This window comes from Dipodomys ordii, unplaced genomic scaffold, assembly GCF_000151885.1.
Source record: "Dipodomys ordii isolate 6190 unplaced genomic scaffold, Dord_2.0 Scaffold6, whole genome shotgun sequence".
NCBI lineage: Eukaryota > Metazoa > Chordata > Mammalia > Rodentia > Heteromyidae > Dipodomys > Dipodomys ordii.
In genome coordinates, this window is record NW_012267222.1 from 9,904,637 (window position 1) to 9,915,635 (window position 10,999).

General features: G+C 47.0%; 2 protein-coding genes across 2 annotated transcripts in view; one reads left to right on the plus strand and one right to left on the minus strand.

Moving 5' to 3' along the window:
* Positions 1-3,331, plus strand: part of Tmem200b (transmembrane protein 200B) — a 7,040-nt gene extending 3,709 nt beyond the window's left edge. The window contains exon 2 of the mRNA XM_013032122.1: positions 6-3,331. Within this exon, the coding sequence (XP_012887576.1) occupies positions 6-590 (585 nt within the window). The 3' untranslated portion in view covers positions 591-3,331. The remainder of the gene's footprint in view (positions 1-5) is intronic.
* A 311-nt stretch (positions 3,332-3,642) lies between these two features.
* The window catches only part of Epb41 (erythrocyte membrane protein band 4.1), a 156,581-nt gene continuing 149,224 nt past the window's right edge, over positions 3,643-10,999 (minus strand). The window contains exons 17-20 of the mRNA XM_013032135.1: positions 9,020-9,121; positions 7,455-7,535; positions 5,312-5,416; positions 3,643-4,143 (exon numbers count right to left, since the gene is read on the minus strand). Coding sequence (XP_012887589.1) covers positions 5,318-5,416; positions 7,455-7,535; positions 9,020-9,121 — 282 coding nt within the window. The 3' untranslated portion in view covers positions 3,643-4,143; positions 5,312-5,317. The remainder of the gene's footprint in view (positions 4,144-5,311; positions 5,417-7,454; positions 7,536-9,019; positions 9,122-10,999) is intronic.

Here is a 10,999-nt window from a genome sequence, read left to right on the forward strand (position 1 = left end):
ACGAGCGGCTGCGGCTGCTGGGGCCGGTGATTATGGGCGTCGGCCTGTTCGTGTTCATCTGCGCCAACACGCTTCTGTATGAGAACCGAGACCTGGAGACCAGGCGGCTCCGCCAGGGGGTGCTGCGGGCGCAGGCCCTGCGGCCCCCCGACGGCCCGGGCCGGGACTGTGCCCTCCTCCCCAGCCCCGGGCCCAGGACTGCCGGAGCCCTGGGCTGCGCAGAGCCAGAAAGTTGGGACCTGTCCCCGCATCGGGGCACCTCGCCCGTCCCGTCAGTGCGGAGTCTGCGTTCAGAGCCTGCTAATCCTCGCTTGGGGTTACCTGCCCTGCTCAACAGCTACCCGCTGAAGGGCCCGGGGCTGCCCCCACCGTGGGGTCCCCGAACCCAGCCTGGCCACGTGATCATCACAGTGCAGCCCTCTGGTTCCTGTATTGAACATTCCAAGTCTCTGGATCTGGGACTTGGGGAGCTCCTCCTGGGGGCCCCAGCCGCTCGGGACTGTGCTCACCGAAGCTGGCCACGGCTGGACCGCCTCAGCCTGGGGGGGTATGCCAAATTGGGAGGAGGAGACTTGGGGGCCCGGGTCTGAGAAGCAGGCAAACACCTGCTATGAGGCAGCACCATGGGCCGTGGTTAACAGGACCGGAGGACCGGTGGTCCAATGTCTAGTAGTAGCTGCTTCTGTCACATCCCAGGTCAGGATGGATGCTCTTGACTCCCGCAGCCACTAAGGCCTCCTGACCCATATGTGGGCAGAGAAATGCCGGCTGCACTGGGCTCAATGAGCGGGCCAGGCGTGTTTTAATGTGCAGTGCGGAGACCAGCATGACTCGGCCTCAGGATTGTCTTCTGCCTCTACCTGTGGCCTTAGCCCCGGACAGGTACCTGAGGGGGGTGGAGGTCCAGGCCAAGGTGATCAGGAGATGCATGGGGTTTGTTTAAGTGGGGGGCAAGGACCCTTAAGACTTGGAAGGTAGGTTGGGAGGTTTCATCTGCACTGGTGATGGAATCTGGGCCTCTGGGAAGATGGTGTGAAGCTGAGAAACTCCCACTGCCATCTGGGGTGGGGAGTGAGCCTTTGACTCCCACCACCTAAGACTCTTTCTTCCCTTGGCCCTGGGGGGCTCTAACCCAGTAGGGTCATTACTGCCACTGCCTTGCCCTGAGGTCTGGCCTTTCCTTCACGGTAGCCTATGCTACAACAGCACCCTCCCGTTTTGACAGACAGCACTGACCAGTTCTTACAAGGCCCCTTCTACAATCCTGATGCTGTACTTTGGCCAGTGTGGGTAGCTCAGACTATGGCTTCAGTTTAAGTCTCTCCCACGCAGGTTTAATTTTCCCCATGCTACTGAAGGAAGAGAAATGGAAAAGTGGATCAGTCCTCATAGGCATTTTTTTTGAAGTTTATTGAAAAATGCAATACAAGAAGCAAGACCAAACACAGATCTCAACACTACAACCACTCCCCTCACTACAAAAGGCCGAAACAGCAGACCTAATTATTGCCTATTTAATCTAAGGGTTTTTGCCAATGTAATTCTGCTGCCATAGTTCTATTTTGTCAAGAAATGTAAACAACTACTTGATATATGATTCATAATTTTTTAAAAAAATTTACAAAGCTCCTTCATTTTTGTCACCAAAATAATACATTTGAGAGAGATTTGTAAAAACAGGTAGCCTGCACCTGGCATCCTGAACAGAGTTCGTGTGAGTGTCAAGGATGGTGGGCTCCACTTCCCAAGGTGGTCTCCTCAGCCCCCCCAGGAATACACAACGCTGGCCTGGGAGGGGGTGGAGCAGGTGTTCTGACAGGGCCCTGCAGGTAGGCTCCCTGGGCTTATGAGGACAGGTCTTGCTTTGTGGGTAGGTGGCAGAGATCTCATGAAGTTTGAAGGAAACCTTTACTTCTGAAGTAAAAATAAAATTGCAGCGAGATTTGTTACTGTGGTGTGTCTGAGTCACTTTAGGAAAACTGTTGCCAGGCTTCTGACCCTGGAAATCTTACTCCCCTCCCCCTTCACCATTTCTACCTGGATAGAGTTGGTTCATACACGCATACACACACACACACACACACAAACTGCAGAGTGAAAAAAATCCAAACAATTGCCAAACCTTGAGATCTGTTGCCAGGGAAGGGGGAAGAGGCCTGGAAGGATGCTAGAGTTCTTTGGGTCCAGAGACAAAGGCTGCAGAGAGGAGGAGTGAGCGGAGGAAAGTTCAAGCCCTCAGATCTGAGGTGGAGGTCCTGTGCTGTTAGAACTGCTGCACTGAGCTGGATCATGCACCATATTTGGGATAGTGGACCCCTGTCTTCCCCCCCCCATCTTCTCTATCCCAGATTTCAGCTCTATGAGCTGGGAAGGAAATGCTCCTTCCACAGAAGGTCTGGCCTTGGAGAAGCCGGCAAAGTCAGCTAAGCTTGACTGATAAGAGGGGGAGTTCTAACGTGCCACCACTTCAAGCTCCACCACAGCCTGTACGTTCATTCCTGAGAGAGGACAGCCTCCTTCCCTCATGTCTGTCACATGTCCCACCATGTCCCCCCCCCCCGCCCCGCCTTAGAGAGCTTCGTGTGGGCAGTCACAGTCCACGTGAGAACGAAAAGGAAAATACACAAAAAAATCAAATCGCTCAGTTCACCTAAACAGAAGTCAATTAGTAAGGGCTGTGGTGTCCTGCCCCTGGCTACTGACTTCTCTTATTCACTGCCCTTGGGCCCCCAAGTGACTGCTGTCACTGACACACTGTCTAATCTCATGATGCTCCTTTCTAGCCTAGAATCTGGATTCCAAGATGCTTCCAGGCAGGTCTGTTTGGGGGAGGAAGCAAGCTGGACTAGAGAAGCCTGTTTGACTTTTTTTTTTTAATGCTCCCAAATCCTTAGTAGGAATCAGGGGCACCAGACCTCATTTTCAAAATGAAGCCAGAGAGAGAGAAAATAATAATAAAAACTAAATTGGAAGCCTTCTAGGAAAGCAAGCCTACATAATTTGATAGACCTCAGGCAGTGAATGGGAATGAGTAGGGGGCTTTGTACCCCCGTCTCGTGGTGTCCTGTGGGAGTGGCCACCAAAAGCCAATACTTTGCTTACTGAAGAGTCTCCTTAGGCAGGTGCTTGTAGAGAGCAGGAAGGTCAAAGACCATGACTCTCTGAGTGCTCCTTGGTGGAAGTGCTCCTTAGCTGGAGCTGAAGTAAATGCCACCGCTCCTTCGAGTGAGGTGCACACTCCCAGAACTAGACTTTATTTAAAAAACCTCATTAACTTTCCTTTGCCAAACCACCACTGAAAATGTTCCACTAGAACATAGCTAAAAAAAAAGGTCTGTTTTTCCATGTGTTTTAGTCTCCTTGGCGAGGAGCTTGGGGTACTGGGCAAAACCATGGCTTCTGGTAAGGTGTGAGGGCGGGGGGAAGTGAAGGCCACAGATACTTGTTCGAACATTCACAGTATCAGATACATTTGAAGCAACTTCCTACATCTCTTACCTAAGGAAGCTCCAAAGTAGAGAGAAGGAGAGAGGGAAGGAAACCCAACACTACATTCTCAGCAGAGGCCCGCCTCATCAGACACCCTCACCAAGGGAGAAGACATTTATCTGGGGTCTGTGGATCAGAGGAATTGCCCTGCTTAACATGCTGGTGACATTTTATGGTTGGCTTTGAGAAAGAACTGGTTCATGAAGTCTCTGCTGTCATCAAAGGGTAAAACTTGGGGAAGAGGGGCATCCCAGGGAATTGACTTTGGCCTCCAACATAGTTGACAGAGTCTCTGAAGGATGTCCTGAAATCTGTAGACCCTTTCAGTACCTGGGTTGAGGATCAGTGAGGAGAGCCTAGGTTGAATGGGTTACAAATTATCCCATTAAAAAAACCCAAAAAACTCTTCAAAAATGGTTCATAGAGTGAAAAGTGGAACAATTTCTGGTATCACAATATAGAAAAAGATCTTGAAAAGGATCAATGATATCTAGAAGAATCTCGATATAAATTCCAAATAGAAAACAAAGTAAATTTTCTGGTGGTCTAGAATGATCTTGAAAGTCTGGAGTCTGACTTGCAGGCTGGCTTCTTTAGCATTTCGCTGGTTTGTCTTGGGCATAGGGAAGGCAGGGAGTTGGGGTAGGATAGTTCCTAGGGGAAAGAAAAAAAGCACATTTTAAAATCTTGCAAAGAAGCCAGCTTCCTGCTGCTACTGCCAACTCTTGGTGGCCATAAGTGACAATTAGAACTGAATACTGGGCTGGACACATGGCTGATGTCTGTAATCCTAGCTACTCAGGAGGCTGAGATCTGCAGATTGCTGTTCAGATCCAGCCCAGGCAGGAAAGCCCATGAGACTCTTTATCTCCAATTAACCAACTGAAAACCAGAAATGGAGCTGTGGCTCAAAGTAGCAGAGCACTAGTCTTGAGCAAAAAAAGCTCAGGGACTGTGCCCAGGTCCTAAATTCAAGCCCCATGACTGACAAAAAAGAAAAAGAACTGAATACTGGGCCAGTCCTTCCTGATGACTCTTCAGGTCTAGGCATGAATTTACCTGGATGCCCCAAAGCAGTTTTCTACTTCCAATGTTCTGGTCTGGTCCCAGCGCTTTAGCCACTTTCCCAGAGCCTTCCCAGTCCTCACCCTTCTAGAAGCCTTGGTCTTGCAGGCTCAGAGATTCCAGAGATACAGATCACCCCAGCAGCAGAGAGAGGGCAGGGAAAGGTGAATGAAGTACAGGAAGATTCCAGAGGTGGGTGAGGTTTATATCCTCACTGCAGGTACATTAAGGCAGGAAGACACAAATGATCTGGCTGTTTTGATTAGAGCCAAATACTTTAAAAAATTAATACAAAGATATGTATTAGATTTTATGAAGATACAAGATGAATTGACTACAGCTCCAGCCTTCAGACTGTGTGTATATGTATCTATATATATGTGTGTGTGTGTGTGTGTGTGAGAGAGAGAAAGAGTGTGTGTCTGTGCTCAGGGTCTTGAAATTTTTTTACTTAAGGCTGACATTGAGCCACAAATTCTAGCCCTGACTTTTTGTTGATTAATTGGAGATGAGAGGCTCTTGAATTTGTCCAGTCTGGTTTCAAACCTCAGTCCTCAGATCTCAGACTCCTGAGTAGCTGGGATTACAGGTGTGAGCCACCAGTGCTCAGACCAGATATTTTAAAGTTATGATTATTATCATCTTCAAGAAGCCAGATGCTTAATATTCTCTGCCTTACTTTATCAAGTCCCAATGTTGTCACCTAGTGGTACCTCAAGTTCCAGCTGTGACTCGCTCAGGCTGAGGCATCTCCTACCTGAGCTCATTCCTCAGAGATCTCAGTCTCTTGATGGACAACCACCTTGGTCACTGACATGTCCGGATGCTGCTCCTTTGCTTCCTTGATAGCTTGTACAAGGACCTGTGAACAAGAAATAGAGCCCATTATGCACAAAGCAGCCTGGCTAGTGAAGGAAGGCACTACTCATTTCTGACAATGTACCAGGGTACATTGCACTTAGGCCAGAGGAAGCTGGTCATTACCCTGCCCCTCCACCATCCTGCATAGATGAGGCTCCTGGGCCAATGACACACAGGCAGGGAAGGGTAGAGCTTTCCTTCAAGGAGTTGGACAGGGACTTGAGAAGTTCAGTGAAGGCTTACTATGTGCCGCACCCTGGTCTAAGCATATCATTCATCATTTATTTAATCCTCACAACATGTTTTCCCTCCTTCCACTTACAGATGAGTAAACTGCAGGTTAATTAAGTGCTTGTTGTCTCATAGCTATTAGATAACTTTTCTCTTCACTACACTGTCTGGTAGGTTCCCGGGGGGGCCTGTTGAGTGTTGGAGGAGTTTGGGCATGGGAGGAAGGCTGAGATCACACGGAGAAGGTCAAAGGAGGACAGTGGTACCACTTGCCCAGCTGTTAGCATTGCCTGCAGTCTCCTTCCCCCCACCCAAGAATAGAGGACTGGCTAGAATTCTCCAGCTGCCTGCTCACTTTGGATCCTGAAAACCATCTCTAGGAGGGTCAAGAGAAGAGGAAAACTCTTCTGTCCTCTCGGATTCATGAAAGGTATTCTTGGACTTGCCTCCTATAGATCCCTGCTCCTCCTCCCTGAGCCTGTTTTTCTAACCCATTTACTCCCACTTCTCACCCAGCTCAGGCGCTCCCTGGCACCTCTGCCTCTTCCTCTCTAGGAAGGCCCACATGCACCTCACTGCTTTCCTTAGGAGGTCTTCCTAAAGTGCAGCTCTCCTCAACCAGAGAGCACTACTCCCCATGCTTCTTGGACAAATCACTCCAGATAAAACCTGTGATGGTATTTACGTGACAAGGGTGAAACTAGGGCTCACAGAAGTTACTGGGGCACACCGGTGAGGCTCCCTGTAAACCACAAGCGTCCGTATCCACGGCTCTGCTGTGTAGTGAGGACTGAGCACTCAGCATGGACTCAGGCCATACCTGAGGGAGGCTGGGAGACTGTGGGCCGCGCACTTGGGCTCTGCATCCTTGTTTCTGAGACCCCAATCCCAGTACTCCCAGCTCTAAGTCTCAGCCCGCTGCCAAGGGAACTGCCAGCACTGCAGCTCAGCTTTCCTTCCTTGCAGGCAGGCAGCTCATCAGCATAAAGGCCCAGAGTTATAGCTCTGGCAGTCCTGTCAGTGATTCCAGAGGCATTTGCATAGTCTCCTCCACCCCCTCTTCTCTGCAGCTTTGCTGGTCTAACCGGCCCAGCGGAGAATAGGGAACAGTAATCCTGACCTTATTATTTGATAATTGCTTGTAGCACACAATTAGCACCCAATTATCATAAAAATATAGAACTTTTAGTACCCAGAAGGGCCCAGGAATTATTTGGATTCATCCACTCTCTTTCAGGAGAAGAAACTACCAGAGATGAGGTGATTTGCCTAAGGTAGCACAGGAAGTTAGATGAAAGCGAACAAGTCTGAGGACAGGGGCTGGGCGGTGTCCTGGCCACCATCCTGGCCACCATCCTGTGTGCGACCCCCCTTCCCCAGCCCACAGTCTCAACAGCACTCCCTAGTTCTCTGGTATCATCTAGCCTCTGGCAAGGGTACTATTGCTCCTTCTATTCAGATCCTACCACGTGCCTGTCACTCAGTACACATCCAGTTATCTCAGGATCTGAACAGTAATCGAGAGGAGGACACCAACTATAACCCCCAGTTTATAGTGTCTTCATTGAGATAAGAACTAGTATTTGACCTCAGATCTTTGAGTCCGAAGCCCCTGCTCTTTTCACTGCACTCCTAGCTTCCCCATCTGCAGAGCCTCTCCCCCACCCCCAGGTCTACGGGGCTTGAGTCTCTTTGTTTCAAGGGCTAGAGTAGCAGCGATGAAGCAGTCAGCAGTATCTTTTGGGATGTGACATCACTGCACCCATCAATCTTCCACCCTCCCATCCTGACTTCCTCAGCATTCCTACCTGGTCATGGTCAATATCGCCATCTCCTGTGATCACAATTCTCTTTTCAATCCGGGTCTCTGAAATCCCACCTTTTACGGTCTGTAACCAAAAGTAGGTGGCCATATGAGATCGGAAATATAGCAAGAGAAAAACACCAAAATGGGGGGGGGGCCCACAGGGAGGATTGGGTGGGGGGGCGAGGGGAGGATGGGAAACAAAGGAGGAGGCTACAATGCTTGATAAGAAATGTACTCATTATCTTGCCCATGTAATTGTAACTCCTCAGTACAGTATTTTTCACAATAAAAATACACCAAAACAACAAACACAGATTATTATGTACAGTTGATTTTTAAAAATAATTTTTACAGCTGGGCACCAGTGGCTTATGACTACAGTCTTAGCTACTCAGGAGGCTGAGACCTACGGATCATGGTTCAAAGTCAGCTCAGTAGAAATGTCTATGAGACTCTTATCGTCAACTAGCAACCAAAAAGCTAGAAGTATATCTGTGGCTCAAGTGGTAAAGCACTAGTCTTGAGCAAAAACCACCACCACCAACAACAACAAAAAAAACCCTTTGGGACAGTGTTGTCCAGGTCCTGAATTCAAACTGCAGTACTGCACACAAAAAATTATTTTTGAAGACTCCCCCCAGGGCCTGTTGCATGCTATGCAATCATTCTACAACTAAGCTATACTTCTACTACTAATTATTCTGAAAGCTATACTCCAAATATTTTTGGGGGGAAATGGGTTTGTTGCTGAGGTCTGATCTATAGACTTGTGTAGGCAAGCAAGTACTTTACCACAGAAATATATCTTCAGCTATTTTAAACTTCTTTGAGAAAGGATCTAAGTTGCCCAGGCTAGACTTGAATTTACTTTTCATTTGTATGTATGATGGTACTGGGACTTGAACACAGAGCCTTGAGCTCTTGCTTGGCTTTTCTGCTCAAAGCTGATATTCTACCACTTAAACCACAGCTCCACTTCTAGCTTTTTGCTGGTTAATTGGAGAAAAGAGTCTCACAGACTTTTCTGCATGGCCTGGACCTGGCTTTGGCTGACGATCCTCAGCTTTTTCCCTCAAGCTACCACTTGAGCTATAGCCCTAATTTTGGCTTTTTGCTGGTTAACTGTAGATAAAAATATCACAGATTTTTTTTTTTCCCAATTGGCTTCAAACCATGATTCCTCAGTTCTCAGTCTCCTGAGTATCATGGAAGCCATGCATAGGTAGCTCATGAGATCTGAGGATTGCAGTTTGAAGTCAGCCTGGGCAGGAAAGGCCATGAGACTCTTCTCTCCACTAAAAACTACCAAAAGAACTGGAAGTAGAACTGTAGTTGAAGTGGTAGAATGCTAGCCTTGAACAGAAAAAGCTCAGAGACAGTGCCTAGGCCCAGTTCAAGCAACAGGACCAGACTTTCCTCCGTGGTCTGGCTTCGTATTGAAATACTCAGACTTCTGAGTAGCTAAGATTACAAGAGAAAAACTCTGCTTTTGGATGGAAGTGCTTCCTTCCCAGGGGTGGTTGCAAGCTCTTTATGTCACTGAGTTCCTTAAAGAAGCTCTGTTACCTTGGTAATCTGAGTTGTGGTGGTACTGCTTGTGGTCTCAGATGTGATGGTCTGAGCTGTCAGCAAGACTCCTGGGTCCAAGTCACCATTGCTGTCATCAGTCTGTAGAAGAAAGCACAGCTAACTCATCACCATACCTCTCAGAAGGCCTTTGGGCAAGTGCTACAGACTGCAGCTTGGCTCTTACATATACAGTCTAATGCCAAGATCCAATTTCCCATCAGTGACCTCTTAATTAATAAATACTGTAAATCCTTGGGATCCAGGTTCCTTCTAAGAGGTGGATGGGTAAGATTCCTTGTACTGGGTCAGTGAAGAATGAAAAGAAAGAAGAGGCAGGAATGTGGCCACACGTTCAACAGTGACATGTAGTAAGTGTACAGTAAGTGTACATGTCTACAGCAGTTTATAGATTAAAATGGCTTTTAAAACAACTATTCTATCTATCTATCTATCTATCTATCTATCTATCTATCTATCTATCTATCTATCTATCTATCTATCTATCTACCTACCTACCTACGTAACGCTCTATCTAGGTGCTGGTGCCAGAACTTGAATTCAGAGCCTCTTTATCACTTAGCTTTTTTTGCTCATAGCTGGTACTCTTCCACTTGAGCCATGACTTCAGTTGCAGCTTTTTGCTGATTAATTGGAGATAAGAGTCTTGAGGATTTGCCTCTGCCCAGGCTGGCTCTGAACCTCAACCCCTCAGCCTCTCAAGTAGCTAGGATTATAGCTATGAGTCACAGGAGCCTGGCCAAGATTAATATTTTAATTACCGTCAATTACTTGTGCAAGGAGGTTTCACTTTGCCATGCTCCTATATGCACACAACATAGCTGGATCAGATTCCCTCCTTCCATCAGTCTCTCTCATCCCTCATCCTCCTTTCCCACACCAATCTCAACAACACCCAGTGTTTTCACCACATCCGCCCTTTCCTAGTCCCCCCACCACAGACATGATCTATTTTATATTCCTGATCTTCAACACTAATATTTTCTTTAGCCAAGACCACTTATCTACCTTAGATTCAGACCCTACTAATAACTCTCATACTCCTACTGTGTGTCGTTTGCCATGAAGCTGATAGCTCTTCTCTGTCTCTCAAAATTTGAGACAGGAGCTAGTATTATATTCACTGTGCAATTGGGAAAACAGATCCTCAGAGGTTAAGTAATTTGTCCAAGGTTCTATATTAGTAGGTATTTGAACTAGGTCACAGACAAGGCCAAGAAACTTCTTATTTGAAACTGGATTTGAGTCCCAGTTAAGACAATAACTTGCTGCGGGACCTTGTTTTTCTAAATTCTAAAAGGGAATACTATAATATGTGCTTTGCCTATACCATAGCCCTGCCATGAAGATTAAAAGAAATTACAGAAATAAAATATTTTAGAAACTACTGAAAGAATGTACAATTGCATGCCAGAGAAATAAACTTTACAAACTGCTATAAGAATATACAATTACATGCCAGGAGGGCAAATTCTTCTTCCAGAGTTTCTATTCTATAAACACTTGACTTCCTTGCCTCCTATCCCTACTTGTCTCCCACCCCTCTGTACTTGAAGAAGATGAAAAGTGGAAGAGATTGGTTTCCAGTCTTCTACTCTTCCCAGTGGGATTTCTTTTTCCTTGATCAACCTACCAATGTCTCCTCAACTGCTTATAAACATCCATTCATCCTCAAACCTAGCAATTTCATTCTTAGATGGTTTTCAAAATAAGTAAAATGCCCACAAAAAACTTGTGCATGAATGTTAACAGCAGCTTTATTCATATTTGCTCCAAACTGGAATGAACTCAACTGTCAATCAAGAAGTGAAAAAAAAGGGGACTGGGAAGGTGACTTAGTGGTAGAGCGCTTGCCTCACATGCATGAGGCCCTAGGTTCAATTCCTTAGCACCACATAAGCAGAAAAAGCTGGAAGTGGTGCTGTAGCTCAAGTGGTAGAGCGCTAGCCTTGAGCTGAA